We start from the raw sequence: 17,966 nt of genomic DNA on the forward strand, positions 1-17,966 counted from the left end.
AGGAAATGGAAAAATGTTCATGCTGTTAAAAATATACATCCAATTATTTCCAGCTGATTCAAGACAATGATTCCAATGTACAGCTCTTAAGAGATTCTACTGGCAAAAAAATACTAAGTTTAGCATGGCTGAGAGTTAGCTGTTTCCCCACAACCTTGTTTAAAAGGATACAATGAAAGTAAGTCTTAGATCAAATTCTGCCTAGAACATGTATTTGTTAAGCGTTCTTACAACTTCCGCTGCAGCACACTGAAGAACAACAGCCATGGCTCTGCGATACCAACTGGCTGTGGGCCTCAACAAGGGCCGCAAGGTGACCGCGAACGTGGGCAAGCCGAGGCACAGCCGCTGCTGCGGGCGCCTCAGCAAATACACCACGTTCATGCGGGACGTGATCTGGGAGGTGTGCGGCTTCACCCCTTATGAGCAACAGGCCATGGAGCTGCTCAAGGTCTCCAAGGACACATGGGCCCTCGAGTTCATCAAGTAAAGGGTGGGCACACATGTCTGCACCAAGAGGAAGAGAGAGGAGCTGAGCAATATCCTGGTTGCCAGGAGGAAAGGGGCAGCCAAGAAGGACCAAGCCCTTCCCCTCTGTGCACAATAAATTATTCCAGAAAAAAAAAAAAAAGGAAACACATTATTACAAGCAAGCACAAAACTGTCCATACAACTTGTTTTGTCAGGCTGATAAAGTCCTAGCCCATTACCAGTTTGAGTGATTTGATCACACTCTGTATGACAGGTTCACTCATACTAGATGTGATAATATTCCTTTAAACAGACAGTTCAATTCAGACGTGCAGTCATGTCCGATTCTTTGCGACCCCATGGACTGCAGCATGCCAGGCCTCCCTGTCCATCACCAGCTCCCGGAGTTCACCCAAACTCATGTCCATTGAGTCGGTGATGCCATCCAACCATCTCATCCTCCATCGTCCCCTTCTCCTCTTGCCCTCAATCTTTCCCAGCATCAGGGTCTTTTCAAATGAGTCAGCTCTTCTCATCAGGTGGCCGAAGTACTGGAGTTTCAGCTTCAGCATCAGTCCTTCCAGTGAAATTCAGGACTGATTTCCTTTAGGATGGACTGGTTGGATCTCCTTGCAGTCCAAGGGACTCTCAAGAGTCTTCTCCAACACCACAGTTCAAAAGCATCAATTCTTCGGCACTCAGCTTTCTTTATAGTCCAACTCTCACATCCATACATGACCACTGGAGAAACCATAGCCTTGACTAGACGGACCTTTGCTGGCAAAGTAATGTCCTGCTTTTTAATATGCTGTCTAGGTTGGTCATCACTTTCCTTCCAAGGAGGAAGCGTCTTTTAATTTCATGGCTGCAGTCACCATCTGCAGTGATTTTGGAGCCCAGAAAAATAAAGTCAGCCACTATTCCCACTGTTTCCCCATCTATTTGCCATGAAGTGATGAGACTGGATGCTATGATCTTAGTTTTCTGAATGTTGAGCTTTAAGCCAAATTTTCCACTCTCCTCTTTCACTTTCATCAAGAGGCTCTTTAGTCCTTCTTCACTTTCTGCCATAAGGGTGGTGTCATCTGCATATCTGAGGTTATTGATATTTCTCCCAGCAATCTTGATTCCACCTTGTGCTTCTTCCAGCCCAGCGTTTCTCATGGTGTATTCTGCATATAAATTAAATAAGTAGGGTGACAATATACAGCCTTGATGTACTCCTTTTCCTATTTGGAACCAGTCTGTTGTTCCATGTCCAGTTCTAACTGTTGCTTCCTGACCTGCATGTAGGTTTCTCAAGAGGCAGGTCAGGTGGTCTGGTATTCCCACCTCTTTCAGAATTTTCCACAGTTTATTGTGATCCACACAATCAAAGGCTTCAGCATAGTCAATAAAGCAGAAATAGATGTTTTTCTGGAACTCTCTTGCTTTTTCAATGATGCAGTGGACGTTGACAATTTGATCTCTGGTTCCTCTGCCTTTTCTAAAACCAGCTTGAACATCTGGAAGTTCACGGTTCTCGTATTGCTTGAAGCCTGGCTTGGAGAATTTTGAGCATTACTTTACTAGCATGTGAGATGAGTGCAATTGTGTGGTGGCTTGAGCATTCTTTGGCATTGCTCTTCTTTGGGATTGGAATGAAAATTGACCTTTTCCAGTCCTGTGGCCACTGCTGAGTTTTCCAAATTTGCTGGCATATTGAGTACAGCACTTTCACAGCATCATCTTTTAGGATTTGAAATAGCTCAACGGGAATTCCATCACCTCCACTAGCTTTGTTTGTAGTGATGCTTCCTAAGGCCCACTTGACTTCACATTCCAGGATGTCTGGCTCTAGCTGAGTGATCACAGCCTCATGATGATCTGGGTCATGAAGATCTTTTTTATACAGTTCTTCTGTGTATTCTTGCCACCTCTTCTTCATTATCTTCTGCTTCTGTTAGGTCCATACCATTTCTGTCCTTTATTGAGCCTATCTTTGCATGAAATGTTTCCTTGGTATCTCTAATTTTCTTGAAAAGATCTCTAGTCTTTCCCATTCTATTGTTTTCTTCTATTTCTTTGCATTGATCACTGAGGAAGGCTTTCTTATTTCTCCTTGCTATTTTTTGGAACTCTGCATTCAGATGCTTATATCTTTCCTTTTCTCCTTTGCTTTTTGCTTCTGTTCTTTTCACAGCTATTTGTAAGGCCTCCTCAGACAGCCATTATACCTTTTTGCATTTCTTTTTCTTGGGGATGATCTTGATCCCTGTCTCCTGTACAATGTCACAAACCTCCGTCCAGAGTTCATCAGGCACTCTATCAGATCTAGTCTGTTAAATCTATTTCTCACTTCAACTGTATAATCGTAAGGGATTTGATTTAGGTCATATCTGAATGGTGTAGTGTTTTTCCCCACTTTCTTCAATTTCAGTCTGAATCTGGCAATAAGGAGTTCATGACCTGAGCCACAGTCACCTCCTGGTCTTGGTTTTGCTGACCGTACAGAGCTGCTCCATTTTTAGCCGCAAAGAATATAATCAATCTGATTTTGGTGTTGGCCATCTGGTGATATCCATGTGTAGAGTCTTCTCTTGTGTTGTTCAGACAAGAAACAACCAAAACCATGGTTAGTCCCAAAGTCTGGCCATGTCTGACAAACCATGGTTAGACCCAAAGTCTGGCTGTGGAACTACTGGGGGTCACTATGGCAGTGCCCTGAAGAGCCAGACCTGAGATGCCCTGGGCTGAAGAATGTAGTAAATGAGGTAGAAGACTTATATGCTGACAACTATAAAACATTAATAAAGGAAATTGAAAGTGAAGTCGCCCAGTTCTGTCCAACTCCTTGCAACCCCATGGACTGTAGCCTACCAGACTCCTCTGTCCATGGAATTTTCCAGGCAAGAGTCCTGGAGTGGGTTGCCATTTCCTTCTCCAGGGGATCTTCCTGACCCAGGGATTGAACCCGCGTCTTCTGCATTGCAGGCAGACGTTTTACTATCTGAACCACCAGGGAAGCCCTGAGGAAATTGAAGATGATTCAAAAAAATGGAGAGAGACCATGCTGTTGGACTGGAAGAGTTAATATTGTGAAAATGGTCATACTACCCAAAGCATCCCTATCAAATTACCCATGACATTTTTCACACAAATAAAATAATCCTAAACTTTCTATGGAACTATAAAGGACCAAGAATTGCCAAAGCAAATCTGAAAGAAAGAAAAAAAAAAAAAGAACACAGCAGGAGGCATAACCCTGTGTCAGATTTCAGACAATATGACAAAGTTACAGTAATCAAAACAATGTAGCATTGGCACAAAAATGGATCAATGGAACAGAACAGAGAGCAGGGAAATAAACCCACACACCTAAAGGTACTTAATCTTTGACAAAGGAGGCAAGAATATACAATGAAAAAAGTCTCTTCAGCAAGTGGTGTTGGGATAGCTGGACAGCTACATCAGTGAAATTAGAATGCCCTCACCCCATACACAAAAATAAAGTCAAAATGGCTTAAAGACTTAAATGTAACACATGACACTATAAAACTCCTAGAAGAGAATAGGCAAAATATCTCTGACATTAACTGTAGCAATATTTTCCTTAGGTCAGTCTCCCAAGGCAATAGAAATAAAAGCAAAAATAAACAAATGGGACCTAATCAAACTTATAAGTTTTATACATCAAAGGAAATCATAAACAAAAAGACAACCTACAAAACAGGGGAGAAAATATTTGCAAGTGACATAACTGACAAGGACTTACTTTCCAAAATATATAAACAGTGCATACAATTCAACAACAATAATAGAGACAACCCAAGTGAAAAATGGACTTAAGACCTAAGTAGACATTTCTCCAAAAAAGAAATACAGGTGGCCAATAGCATGAAAAGATGTTCAACTTCACTAATTATTAAGAGAAATGCAAACCAAAACTATAGAGAATTACCACCTTATATCAGTCAGAATGGACAGCATTGAAGAAAAGTCTACAAGTAACGAATACTGGAGAAAAGGGTATCCTCCTACACTGTTGGTGAGAATGTAAACTGGTACAGCCACTACAGAAAACAGTGTGGAGGTTCCCCAGTAAACTAAAAATAGAATTACCATATGATCTGTAATCCCACTCCTGGACAAATATCCAGACAAAACTATAATATGAAAATATACATGTACCCCTCTGTTCATAGCAGCACTACTCACAATAGCCAACACGTGGACACAATCTAAACATTCATCAACAGATGAATGTATGAAGATGTGGTACATATGTACAATGGAATACTACCTAAGCCATAAAAAAGAACAAAATAATGCCATTTGTAGCAACATGGATGGAACTAGATATTATCAATACTAAGTGAGGTAAATAAAAAAAAAAGACAAATACCACATGATATCACTTATATATGGAATCTAAAATATGGCCCAAATGAACCTACCCACAAAACAGAAACAGATCCACAGACATAGAAAGCAGACTTATGGTTGCCAAGGGCAGTGGGGTAGGAGAGGGATGGAAGGCAAATTTGGGGTTAGCAAATGCAAACTATCATATTAATATACAGAATGGATAAACAAGGTCCTACTATATAGCACAGAAAACTGATGTATTCAATATCTGTGATAAATCACAATGCAGTATCATATAAAGAAGAATGTGTATATATATGCAGCTGAATCACTTTGCTTTACAGCAGAAATTAACACAACACTGTAAGTCAACTGTATTTCTATTTAAAAAAAACCCCATCTAATATTTGCAAAAAAGAAAAAAGACAAGTCACAAACTACTACAAAACCATTTCAGGGCCTACATCTGATACAGGGTTTCTATCCAGAGTATATAAAGTACTTCCAATTTTTTTTAAAGTCTAATTTTTTAAAAAAATATATCTTTAATTGAAGGAAAATTGCTTCACAATATTGTATTGGTTTCTTCAATACAACATGGATCAGGCATAGGTATATGTATGTACCCTCCCTCTCAAACCTCCTTCCCACGTCCCACCCCATCCCACCCCTCCAGGTTATCACAGAGCCCTGGCTGGAGTTCCCTGAGTCATATAGCAAATTCCCACCACCTATTTTACATATGGTAGTATGTATGTTTTCATGCTACTCTCCCCATTTCCCCCACCCTCTCCCTCCCCTTAGTGTCCACAAATCTGTTCTCTATGTCTGCATCCCTATTGCTACCCTGCAAATAGGTTATTAGTACCATTTTTCTAGATTCTATATATATGGGTTATAATATAATATTTATCTTTCTCTGACTTACTTCACTCTGTATAATAGGCTCTAGGTTCATCCACCTCATTCTATAGAACTGACTCAAATGTGTTTCTTTTTCTGGCTGAGTAATATTCTATTGTATATATGTACCACAGCTTCTTTATCAGTTCATCTGCCGATGGACATCTAGGTTGCTTCCATGTCCCAACTATTGTAAACAGTGCTGCAGTGAACACTGGGGTACATGTGTCTTAGAAAATAACTTAATTTTTTAAATAGGCAAAAAGTTTTAACAGAATAAAGAGATGCAAACAAATGAACATATTACAAAGTGCTCAATATTAGTCATTAGGGAAATAAACTAATTGGATACAACTATACACTCACTGAAATGTGGTTGTTTTTGTTGTTCAGTCACCAAGTCCTTTCTGATTCTTTGCAACCCCATGAACTGCAGCGTGGCAGGCTTCCCTGTCCTTCACTATCTCCTAGATTTGCTCAAACACATGTCCATTGAGCCAGTGATACAATTCAACCATCTCATCCTCTGTCACCCCTTTCTCCTCCTGCCCTCAACTTTTCCTAGCATCAGAGTCTTTTCCAGTGAGGTGGCTTTTTGCGTCAGGTGGCCAAAGTATTGGAGCTTCAGCATCAGTCCTTCCAGTGATGCTATTAAAGTGCTGCACTTGATATGCCAGCAAATTTGGAAAACTCAGCAGTGACCACAGGACTGGAAAAGGTCAATTTTCATTCCAATCCCAAAGAAAGGCAATGCCAAAGAATGTTCAAATTACCATACAATTGCATTCATTTCACATGCTAGCAAGATTATGCTCAAAATCCTTCAAGCTAGGCTTCAGCAGTATGTGAACCCAGAGCTTCCAGATGTACAAGCTGGATTTAGAAAAGGCAGAGAAACCAGAAATCAAATTGCCAACATCCGCTGGATCACAGAAAAAGCAAGAGAATTCCAAAAATAATCTGCTTATGCTTCATTGACTATGCGAAAGCCTTTGACTGTGTTCAGTTCAGTCACTCAGTCATGTCTAACTCTGCAACCCCACGGACTGCAGCACGCCAGGCTTCCCTGTCCATCACCAACTCCCAGAGCCTACTCAAACTCATGTCCATCGCGTCAGTGATGCCATCCAACCATCTCATCCTCTGTTGTCCCCTTCTCCTCCCGCCTTCAATCTTTCCCAGCATCAGGGTCTTTTCAAATGAGTCAGCTCTTTGCATCAGGTAGCCAGAGTATTGGAGTTTCAGTATTGGAGTCCATCCTAAAGGAAATCAGTCTTGAGTATTCATTGGAAGGATTGATGCTGAAGCTGAAACTCCAATACTTTGGCCACGTGATGCAAGAACTGACTCATTTGAAAAGACCCTGATGCTGGGAAAGATTGAAGGTGGGAGGAGAAGGGGACGACAGAGGATGAGATGGTTGAATGGCATCACTGACGCAATGGACATGAGTTTGAGTAGGCTCCAAGAGTTGCTGATGGACAGGAAAGCCTGGTGTGCTGCAGTCCATGGGGTTGCAAAGAGTCAGACACGACTGAGTGACTGAACTGAATAGTACATAAACAAGTAGGATACCCAGCTTGACAAATTGATTAAATTGTGTCTCTGAGGAAGATTAAGTCTATTCTACTTTTATATTCTAATGTGGAAATACTAGATTGGCCAAAAGGTTCATTTGTGTTTTTCTGTAAGATGTTATGGTAAAACCCAAACAAACCTTTTGGCCAACCCAGTATAAAACTACTCTGTATAAATCTGGATTCATTTTACAGAAATAAGCAGGAAGCCTCCAGCATCCACAGAAGTCAGGTGGAAAAATTCTGTTCTTTACTTATCCTCCTACCTCAGCCATAGCTTCCAAATGGATGAAAAGTCTTTACAGAGAGCCTGTGTTACCATGGAGTACAGTTCTCTGTTGGATGTAAGTCTAAGAACACAGGGGAGGAGTATGCAGAGAGGGCTGGGTTATGTCTCAGGGAGCATCATGAAAAGCAGGTGAACCAGAGGACAGGACACCAAGACTTGTTCTCTTGCTTGGACTTTGCTATTTGACTGGCCTTTATAATATTCTGGAATTGCAGTACACAATTACTGTTTTCATCTTGTATTCTCATCACATTCTTTCTGCAGCTCAATTCCAAACATGGTGGCTCTTTAGAAACTAAATGTTGAGGAATTTAAAGTGAGGAGCAAGCTGTGAGATGCATGGAATATTAAAAACTAGGATCAAGGTTAGTTGCTATTGGTGTAAATTTTGTATGTATATCCAAATAACAATGATGTCCTTTGAGATTGTCTTGGAAAAGTCATTTGAAGAGACCACTCCCCTCCCCCGCCACCAACGAAATCAACAAAAACAACAAGAATGCGGAAATGAGGTAAGTGGAGTTGTTTGGGTAAATGCCTTCTTTCCATTTATTGTGTACCAACCTCGTCTTTAAAAAAAAAAAAAACAGTTAAAAGATTATGGCAATTAAAACCTGCTTTAGTTACAAGTTTATCAAGAAGCATTTAAAGGATACTTCATTTCTAATACTATCTTCATGATAAAGTGCCTTTAATTTTATTAAAGCCATTTCGTATCTCTTTCTCACAGGTTTTAATTATAAAAGCTGTCCTTAACATTTTACACATTTACAGTTTCCTCCATCACCTAGCCAAGAAATTTCCAAAAGCATTGCAGTTTTTTTAAAAAAACACAATATACTTATGGCCATTATTTTTCCATCCTTTTTTAAAAAAAAATTCTCGAATGTATTTTACATTCTGGTTCCATTCTTCTGACTATACACATTTGTAAACTTTCACATTTCTATTCTTTCTAAGGGCCATTGTTCTTCCTCTTCTGTCTCACTTGAAACGTATCCATTAATGAGTAGCAAAGAAAAGCATCTTGGTGTGGGACAGCCTGGAGGCTTTGGAGCCATGAAGACCTGGACTTGGATGCTGGTACCAGTACCTATCTTGGAGCAGTGATAGAACACCTTTGTTTCTCTTTCAGCATCTGTAAAGTGGAGATAGTAATGGTATCTGCCTTGCAGTGTTGTCATGGGGATTAAATGAGATGATGTATGTTCCAAAACAGAGCCACCCTCACTCTCCACTTTTTGCTAAGTACTCTCAAAATCTTTTTATATTAACATTAATACCAGCACTGGTTGAATACCATACCCTATGCTAAGTAGGTTATATATACTATCTAATTTAATCCTTACAACCACTGTATAAGTCCTAGTATTGTGTCCAGCTTGCAGAGGAGGTAACTAAGGCTTAAAAAAGAAAAAAAAAAAAATCAAGTTACTTGTTGACTCAAAGTTACTCAGGGGATAAGTGGCAAGACAAGAGATCCGCATGTGCCCTGTCTTGTTTGGGAGCATGAGCCCTGGTGTACTGACTGCCTTCTTGCTGAATTTCTGTATCTGACTGACCGTTGACCTCCCTACTCTTCTTCTAGAGAGACCATGTTTCCCTTCTTGTTCAAGAGACATTTTCTAGCTTTGATTTTATAATGATTTTATCATCTCAAATATTTACCAAGCAAAATGGATATAAGTTAACAAATTTAATACTGAAATGAACAGGGTGCTTTATTTTTATTTTTTGGTATAAAACCTCTCCTATGAGTTTCCATCTTTGTCTCAAACTTCAAATTTTGTAGCCACTTTCTGACATAGTAGCAACCTTGCTTGCAAATTCATAGATCCCTTAGGTCATGTTTGAGAGTGCCCGGCATTTCAAATTGTCTCATTTCCCCACGCCTTTTCCACACTGCCCACTGCCTATCTTCTTTCTCTCCAGAGCCATAGTTCCTTTTTACCAATCTTAAAACATAAGGCAGGAGAGATTCAGGATTTTCTGTTCCATTCCATCTTTTCCACATGAAAATGGAGTAATGGAAAATGATGCTAAAGTCTTTGGACCTTGTGCAGTAGAGTCTGACTTGGTTGATGATGTTTGACTTCTGAGGCCTGTAAGCCTACTCCTGTGTCCCACACTTGGGCAAGCTGATGGACAGCTCGGGCGCTCCCTCCTTGGCGCCAGCAGGAAGTTCAAATCTCACTGCAGGAAGCTTCACCCTGACCTCACCCCTAACCATGATAAAACCCACACCACTCCTCTGCTTGTTCTCAAGCCATTTTGAATCAACTTGGGAGCCTCCTCTGCTCTCTCCAGAAAGTCTTGTTAGAAGAATAATAAATCTTTCACACCTCTTGGTGTCATGGAGGTGGCACTAATCTTGACATCAGAACCAAATTTGGGGTGGAGGGTCCATTCTGTTCCTGCAGAGGCTCCATAGTGCCTGATGCTGAAGGAAGCCTTGTTCTTCTTCCTCTCATAAATTGCTTTCTGCGTTTGTGATCTTATAATATTTGGTACCAGAAATTGCTCGACCACCTGACCACTATTCCAATGCTGACTCCTAAATCTCCTTTGAACTCACTGTATTTCCCTTTTTTTTTGGCTTTATTGGTGAGGACCAAAAATTCTCACCTGCCTATCTTTATTTGTACTTCTTTAATATTAATAACATTCCCCTTCCTTCTGTGTTCATGATTTTAATTTGGATTACTTCTTGCTCCAGTTCTACAGGGCACTCTTTATTCACTTTGAGTATTATCAAATGCCAGATATGATCATACAGAAGCAAACAGATTTATTGGGAAATGAGTATTTCTAGTCATGGTCCCACAATTTTTCAACCACAATGACTCTTCTACCTTAACAGTGATTATATATTTAGTGAAAGTTACAAATACTGGCTATAATTATTGGAAAGTTATTTTAAAAGTAATTTATTTTTGGTGAAAACTAATTTATTTTGGATGAAAAGATAATATATGTGTATGGTACCCAAATGGTAGACAAGGAAGGCTCCGACTTACTTCAGACTCCCCTCCCCTTCCCCAGAGGCAGTCACTATAGCACTTTATTGGTATACTTCAAGAAGATTGTAAAGCAAACATTTTATATATACACATATAAATGAGTGTTTATATATACGTGTATATATATGTGTATATATGTACATATACATACATAAGCATTAAAATTTTTTAAATTAAGATTTTATTTTTGGTTGTGTTGGCTTTTCTCTAGTTGCAGGGAGCAGGGGCTACTCTCTAGCTGCAGTGGGCGGGCTTCTCACTGTGGCGGCCTCCTCCTCTTACAGGGAAGCACAGGCTCTGGGCGTGGGCTCCAGTAGCTACAGCTCACGGGCTCAGTAGTTTTGGTCCCCGGGCTCCTTAGATCACCGGTTCAATAATTGTGGCACTCAGACTTAGCTGCTCCTCAAATATCGAACCTGTGTCTCCTGCATTGGCAGGCAAATTCTTTGCCGCTGAGCCACCAAGGAAGCCCAAGCATATTTTAAAATTATACTTTTATATATACTTAGAGAAACACTTTAATAAACTTCACAAATAGAAATATGTGATCCTAATGTGGACATGAGAATGTCAGAGACCTTGTCTATCTTAAATTCTGTGTCCCATATCACGTACACGTTCTACCTCATTCTTTTAACAGCAAATTTTCCTCCATTTTCTCAATTTGTCATAATGTATTTAATTGAGGCTGTGTGATGAACATTTAGGTTCTTTCTGACCTTTTCTCTTAGCAGACTAAATTAATGAGAATAACACACAATGCTTCTCACATGTTGCTTTTACACTCTGATGCTTATAATTTTTTTTTTAAGGAATATGCCATAAAAATTGATCATCCTATTACAATTTGGGGTTTTCTATTTTGAAGAAAACCTATTCAAGTTGCTTAAACATGAAATAACCAGTAAAAAGTGTGGCACTCATTGACAAACAGCCAAAGTGGCATCCCTGACTGAAAAAAAAAAATAAGTATTTTAGAACAAAGTGGTCACTTAAATTTTTTTAAATCTGCCAAATCTCCCAGGAATGAACAGATGTTATCTGTGAATTGACTGTAAGACGCTGTGCTTGTTCACCAGTTTGCTCTTGAACAATTTACTAGGAATTAAAAGATGAAAAATTTTAAACAATGAAAGTATTGCTTACATAGCAGAATAGGTTTAAGCAATTTAAAACAACTCAAATATTTCAGATTGAGAGGAACAAAAACATCTGGGAGAGAATCCTTGGTTCATTAAAATTATCACCTGGGTCCCACACCTCCTCTCATTTTGAAAAAAACAGTCCCCAAAGAACCACTGGTCAACGGAACACAGCAATGTTATCTGACTTATAAAAGATAGCTAAATATCACAGTCTAAGAAAATGTGAAATATACCTGGAAAAAGAGCGAACAGAGAATCTCATCAATGTGCCCTCCGAAGAACTGGGAGATTCGTTTCCCATAAACACTTGATTCACAGAACCAAGATTTATCTCCTAACCAATGAATATCCGCCAAGAATTTCTCTCCATCCTCAAGGCAATGAACTCACCGCTTGGATGGTTGTTGGACATCCCCCTCTTTGCACTCCCTGCCAGTAAAAACAGCCCTCAGTAGATTGGCCTGCAGCTTGCTGGAGCACTTGTTTTCAAATCACAGTTCCTCTGCTATTCCTGACTTAATTTCTGATAATTCATGCTTGCCTTAGTTTATCTCCGTTAACAAAGTTATAGATGCCAAATTTAAACCAGCTGAGACAAATCAGGAAATTCACTCACACACAACTAGGAAGTACAGTGTGAAACTGGCTCAGCTGTATTCAAGGTTTCACGTATCCTCGGGGCTCACTCCGGTTTGACTTCTGAGCTCTCCGGCCTTGGTATGTTTTCTCCTTTTCTCCTGTACACAGTTTTTTCATACAGCCAGGAAAGATGGCCCTTTATAGGACCAGACTCATAATACAGTCCAACCTAGCAAATGCAGCAGACAAAATTACTTCTCCTTCTCAATTTTGGTTGGGCCAGAGTATCTCAGAGACACAGGGTATGAGAGCCCCCAAAGGACAGGGTTGGAGGGATGATACATACATATATTATATACACACATACAGCTAAGTTACACAGTTAAGGAACTAACAGCCTCATGGGAAAGACAAGAGTAAACAGAAAGCTGTAGTTTTGTGACATTGTGCTCAGAAGACCGAGCACCCAAATCTTTGTTTTTAAAAATGGATTCAACCTTCCATGGTTAATATCAACGTTGCCTCATCTGAGTACATGCATAGTACTTGAACTTTATACTTCATTTCTGTTAAGTACAACATTTTCTCATGCAAAACTGTATAGTAGCTTACTCAGCCCTCTTCCCCTACCTTCCTCCCATCTACCATGACCCTAATCTCAAGATAAAAGAAGCTTATTCTGACTTTCAAATGAGCAACGTTTTCTAGTCTATTTTCCCAGATATGCCAAGCTTATTTTTTTTCATTTGTGTTTCTGTATACATTGTCATCCATTAAGATTTCAAATAGTATTTGCGGGGGACAGGGGAGCACAGAAGCACCAGAAAAATTAAATAAATGCCAGTTTCTAAAGTAAACTTCCCCTTTCATGGATCATAGCCTTGTTTTGGCAAAAGGGGCTTGTATAACTCCAAGACACTGTGAGCATTGCTGTGTAGGGCCACTCAGGACAGATGGGTCAGAGTGGAGAGTTCTGATAAAATGTGGTCCACTGGAGAAGGAAATGGCAACCTACTTTAGTATTCTTGCCTGGAGAACCACATGAACAGTATGAAAAGCAAAAAAACAAAAATGACACCGGAAGATGAGCCCCTACCAGATTGGAAGGTGTCCAATATGCTACCAGGGAAGAATGGAGGGCAATTACTAATAGCTCCAGAAAGAATGAAGTAGCTGGGCCAACGCAGAAACGACACTCAGTTGTTCATGTGTCTAGTGGTGAAAGTAATCGATGCTTTTGAATTGTGATGCTGGAAAAGACTCTGGAGAATCCCTTGGACTGCAAGGAGATCAAACCAGTGAACCCTAAAGGAAACCAACCCTGAATATTCATTGGAAGGACTCATGCTGAGGGTGAATCTCCAACACTTTGGCCACTTGATGCAAAGAACTGACTCACTGGAAAAGACCCTGATGCTGGGAAAAGACTGAAGGCAAAAGGAGAAGGGGGAGGCAGAGGATGAAACGGTTAGGTAGCTCAATGGAGATGAATTTGAGCAAACTCCAGGAGATGGAGGTCAGAGGAGCCTGGTGTGCTGCAGTCCATGGGGTTGCAGAGAGTCAGACATGACCCAGCAACTGAACAACAAAAAAGTAAACTTCAGGCAGCCTCATTCTGAAATGCCGTTTGGAATATATGTAAAATCTCAGATATTTAAATTGAAGGACACTTAAAAAGTCAATATTTAAATGTTGAGACATTTCTTCATAGGATTCTGAAGAGAAAACAAAATATAAATGATAAAACTTGATAATAAAAATAACCAGAAGTGAAGCATGCATAAAGGTTGACTCATTTAGGTAAATTCCTCAGAGCCTAACTGGCATTTCCATGGGTGGTGATAACAAAATTAGTTTTAGGATGCCCAAAGCTGATTTCCTAAGACCAGCAGAGAAACATAGAAAGTGACGGTAGGCTTTTAAAAAGTGACTTTGATTTCTATAGAAAAAGAAAACATTTTTAGACATTGCCAGAGGTGCTTAGGAACAATACATTGCATGTCAATGTTTATCTCAACCCAGAAAGGTAAACAAGCCATTTACAATGCCTTTATCCATGGCTCCCTTAAAGTTAGCTGGAGTCCTTTTGCCTGCGGCGTGAGTGCAGAATACGAGCTGCGGCAGCCGGAGTCATGGCAGGACAGGCATTTAGAAAGTTTCTTCCCCTCTTTGACCGAGTATTAGTTGAAAGAAGTGCAGCCGAAACTGTAACCAAAGGAGGCATTATGCTTCCAGAAAAATCACAAGGAAAAGTATTGCAAGCAACGGTGGTAGCTGTTGGATCAGGCTCTAAAGGAAAGGGTGGAGAGATTGAACCAGTTAGTGTGAAACTTGGAGATAAAGTTCTTCTCCCCGAATATGGAGGCACCAAAGTAGTTCTAGACGACAAGGATTATTTCTTATTTAGAGATGGTGACATTCTTGGGAAATATGTTGACTGAAATAAGTCACTATTGAAATGGCATCACGTGAAGCCGCCCATTCCACTGAAGTTCTGAAATCTTTCATCATGTAAATAATCTCCATGTTTCTCTTTTATAATAAACTAAGGATATAAAAAAAAAAAGTTAGCTGGAATTTTGGGCACCATAAACACTATATAACGAAATTACTGAATGTATCCTAGAAAAATTACTGAATGTATCCTAGAGTTGATGGCATTACTGACTCAAACTTTGAGTTTGAGCAAGCTCCGGGAGTTGGTGATGGCCAGGGAAGCCTGGTGTGCTGCAGTCCATGGGGTCGCAAAGAGTCGGACACGACTGAGCAACTGAACTGATCCTAGAAAATAATGAAAGCTTGGAGAAGCTATAGATAACTCAGCATTTCCTCTGTGGGAGATTCCTGTCTATTTAGAACTTTGATGCAAAAGAGTTAAAAGTCTGACCTAGGCAGGAGGCTACTAAGGAAACAGGCTAGTAGAGACAAACACTGAAATCAGGGAGCTGAAGGGAGTCAGGAAGGACTGTTATCCTGATGCTTTAGGAAAATGAGGAAATTCTGCAAAGTACTGATGGTTCACAGCTCGTAAAAATGCAAAGAAGGGGGTTTCCCTGGTGGCTAAGTGGTTAAAAAAAAAAATCTGCCTGATAATGCAGAAGACACAGGTTCTATCCCTGGTCTGGGAAGATCCCCCATACTGCAAAGCAACTAAGTCTGTGAGCCACAACTGCTGGAGCCTACATGCTCTAGGGCCCAACAAACCGCAGCTACTGAAGCCTACGTACCCAGAGCCCATGCTCCACAACGAGAGAGGCCCCAGCACAGCACAAAGAGTAGCCCCTGTTCGCTGCAACTGGAGAAACAGAAAAGACTAACAGAAAGCAAACATATTCTAAAACTGGGCAAATATGGTTGTTGAGAGCTGGCATCAGAAGAAAACCTGCATGCTCTGCGTGTGGTTTTTTCTGTCTGAAAACAACAGAAAGGTCTCTTTTAGAATAAGCAAAATCGAATTCAGTTTGGCTTTATTATCACTCAAAACCAGGCATTGGCCATTAAATACTGCTCATATGTATACTGTTTTGCTTTGAGTTAGTTGCATTTAACAGATTTTTACCTTCATAGAACTATAAACAAAATGGACAATACACTGGACCCGCCCTCCTATTACTTAAGCCCAGTTCAGCTATAATTTACGCAGCCAGAGCTGGCCAGGTTGCAGATTTGTTGTTTTTGTTCACTTGCTAAGTCATGTCTGACTCCTTGCAACTCCATAGACTGTAGCCCACCAGGCTCCTCTGCCCATGGAGTTTTCCAGGCAAGAAAACTTGGAGTTTCATGGTAATGCAAGAAAAATATTGGAGTGGGTTGCCATTTCCTTCTCCAGGGGATCTTCCCAATCCAGGGATCAAACCCACGTCTCCTGCATTGGTTGCAGAGAGTCTCTACCAAAATACCCATTCTCAGAGGAGAAAAGAAAATCTGCAGAGGCTTTACCTAAGATATCCTACTGTCCCTGTTAGGAGACTGCCCTTTGCACCATGCAACAGAATACTTACCATTAGTATCTGAACATCTCACCTACAGAAAAACATGAAGGTGGCAGGGGCTGCACTGCACAGGAATCCTCAAATGACAAATGGATCACAGGGTCTTTTTGAAGCAGCATCTTCTCAGATGCTTGTTTATAAATAACAAGGCGGGGGGCAATAACAGACAGTCTTCTAAGGCATTGCTGGTTAACTACCAATTAAAACCAATGATAAATCTGTAGTAATTAGTTTAAAAATTATATACATGTATTATATATATATATTTATATTAGGGTGTATATGGATACAAAACAATGAATCTATGAGCCATGCTGTGTAGGGCCACCACAAGACGGATCAGTCATGGTAAAGAGTTGTGACAAAACGTGGTCCACTGGAGAAGGGAATGACAAAACGTGGTCCACTGAAGAAGGGAACGACAAACCATTTCAGTATTCTTGCCTTGAGAACCCCATGAACAGTACGAAAAGGCAAAAAGATAGGACACTGAAAGATGAACTCCCGAGGTCGGTAGGTGCCCAATATGCTATTGGAGATCAGTGGAGAAATAACTCTAGAAAGATAGAAGAGAAGGAGCCAAAGCAAAAACACCACCCAGCTGTGGATGTGACTGGTGATGGAAACAAGGTCCAATGCTGTAAAGAGCAATATTGCATACATAGGAACCTGGAATGTTCGGTCCATGAGTCAAGGAAAATTGGAAGTGATCGAACAGGAGATGGCAAGAGTGAACGTTGACATTTTAGGAATCAGCGAACCTAATGGACTGGAATGGGTGAATTTAACTCAGATGACCATTATATTTACTACTGAGGGCAAGAATCCCTTTGAAGAAATGGAGTAGCCATCATAGTCAACAAGAGAGTCTGAAATGCAGTACTTGGATGCAGACTCAAAAACGACAGAATGATCTTTGTTCATTTCCAAGGCAAACCATTCATGGTAATGCAAGTCCATGCCCTGACCAGTAATGGTGAAGAAGCTGAAGTTGACTGGTTCTACAAAGACCTACAAGGTCTTCTAGAATTAACACCCAAAAAAAGATGTCCTTTTCATTATAGGGGACTGGAATGCCAAAGAAGGAAGTCAAGAAACACCTGGAGTAACAGGCAAATTTGGCTTTGGAGTACAGAATGAAGCAGGGCAAAGGCTAATAAGAGTTCTGCTAAGAGAATGCACTGGTCATAGCAAACACCCTCTTCCAACAACACAAGAGAAGACCCTACACATGGACATCACCAGATAGTCAACACCAAAATCAGATGGATTATATTCTTTGCGGCCAAAGATGAAGAACAGTCAGCAAAACCAAGACCAGGATCTGACTGTGGCTCAGATCATGAACTCCTTATTGCCAAATTCAGACTTAAATAGAAGAAAGTAGGAAAAACCACTACACCACTCAGGTATGACCTAAATCAAATCCCTTATGATTATACAGTGGAAGTGAGAAACAGATTTAAGGGACTAGATCTGATACAGACTGCCTGGTGGACTATGGACGGAGGTTCGTGACATTGAACAGGAGACAGGGATCAAGATCATCCCCAAGAAAAAGAAATGCAAAAAGGCAAAATGACTGTCTGAGGAGGCCTTACAAATAACTGTGAAAAGAAGAGAAGCGAAAAGCAAAGGAGAAA

General features: G+C 40.4%; 2 protein-coding genes across 2 annotated transcripts; both read left to right on the top strand.

Annotated features, from left to right (window-relative positions):
* The first annotated feature begins 240 nt into the window (after positions 1 to 240).
* On the top strand, positions 241 to 611 carry LOC122686104 (60S ribosomal protein L36-like). Its single transcript, XM_043891210.1, has one exon. The coding sequence runs from the start codon at positions 266 to 268 to the stop codon at positions 488 to 490; it is 225 nt and encodes a 74-aa protein (XP_043747145.1). The 5' UTR covers positions 241 to 265; the 3' UTR covers positions 491 to 611.
* Positions 612 to 2,365: 1,754 nt separating this feature from the next.
* Positions 2,366 to 14,880, top strand: LOC122686103 (10 kDa heat shock protein, mitochondrial-like). Its single transcript, XM_043891209.1, has 2 exons — positions 2,366 to 2,372; positions 14,434 to 14,880. The coding sequence occupies exon 2, from the start codon at positions 14,464 to 14,466 to the stop codon at positions 14,770 to 14,772; it is 309 nt and encodes a 102-aa protein (XP_043747144.1). The 5' UTR covers positions 2,366 to 2,372; positions 14,434 to 14,463; the 3' UTR covers positions 14,773 to 14,880.
* The last annotated feature ends 3,086 nt before the right edge of the window (positions 14,881 to 17,966 follow it).

The sequence above is a fragment of the Cervus elaphus genome, chromosome 29, assembly GCF_910594005.1.
Source record: "Cervus elaphus chromosome 29, mCerEla1.1, whole genome shotgun sequence".
In the NCBI taxonomy this organism is placed as follows: Eukaryota; Metazoa; Chordata; class Mammalia; order Artiodactyla; family Cervidae; genus Cervus; species Cervus elaphus.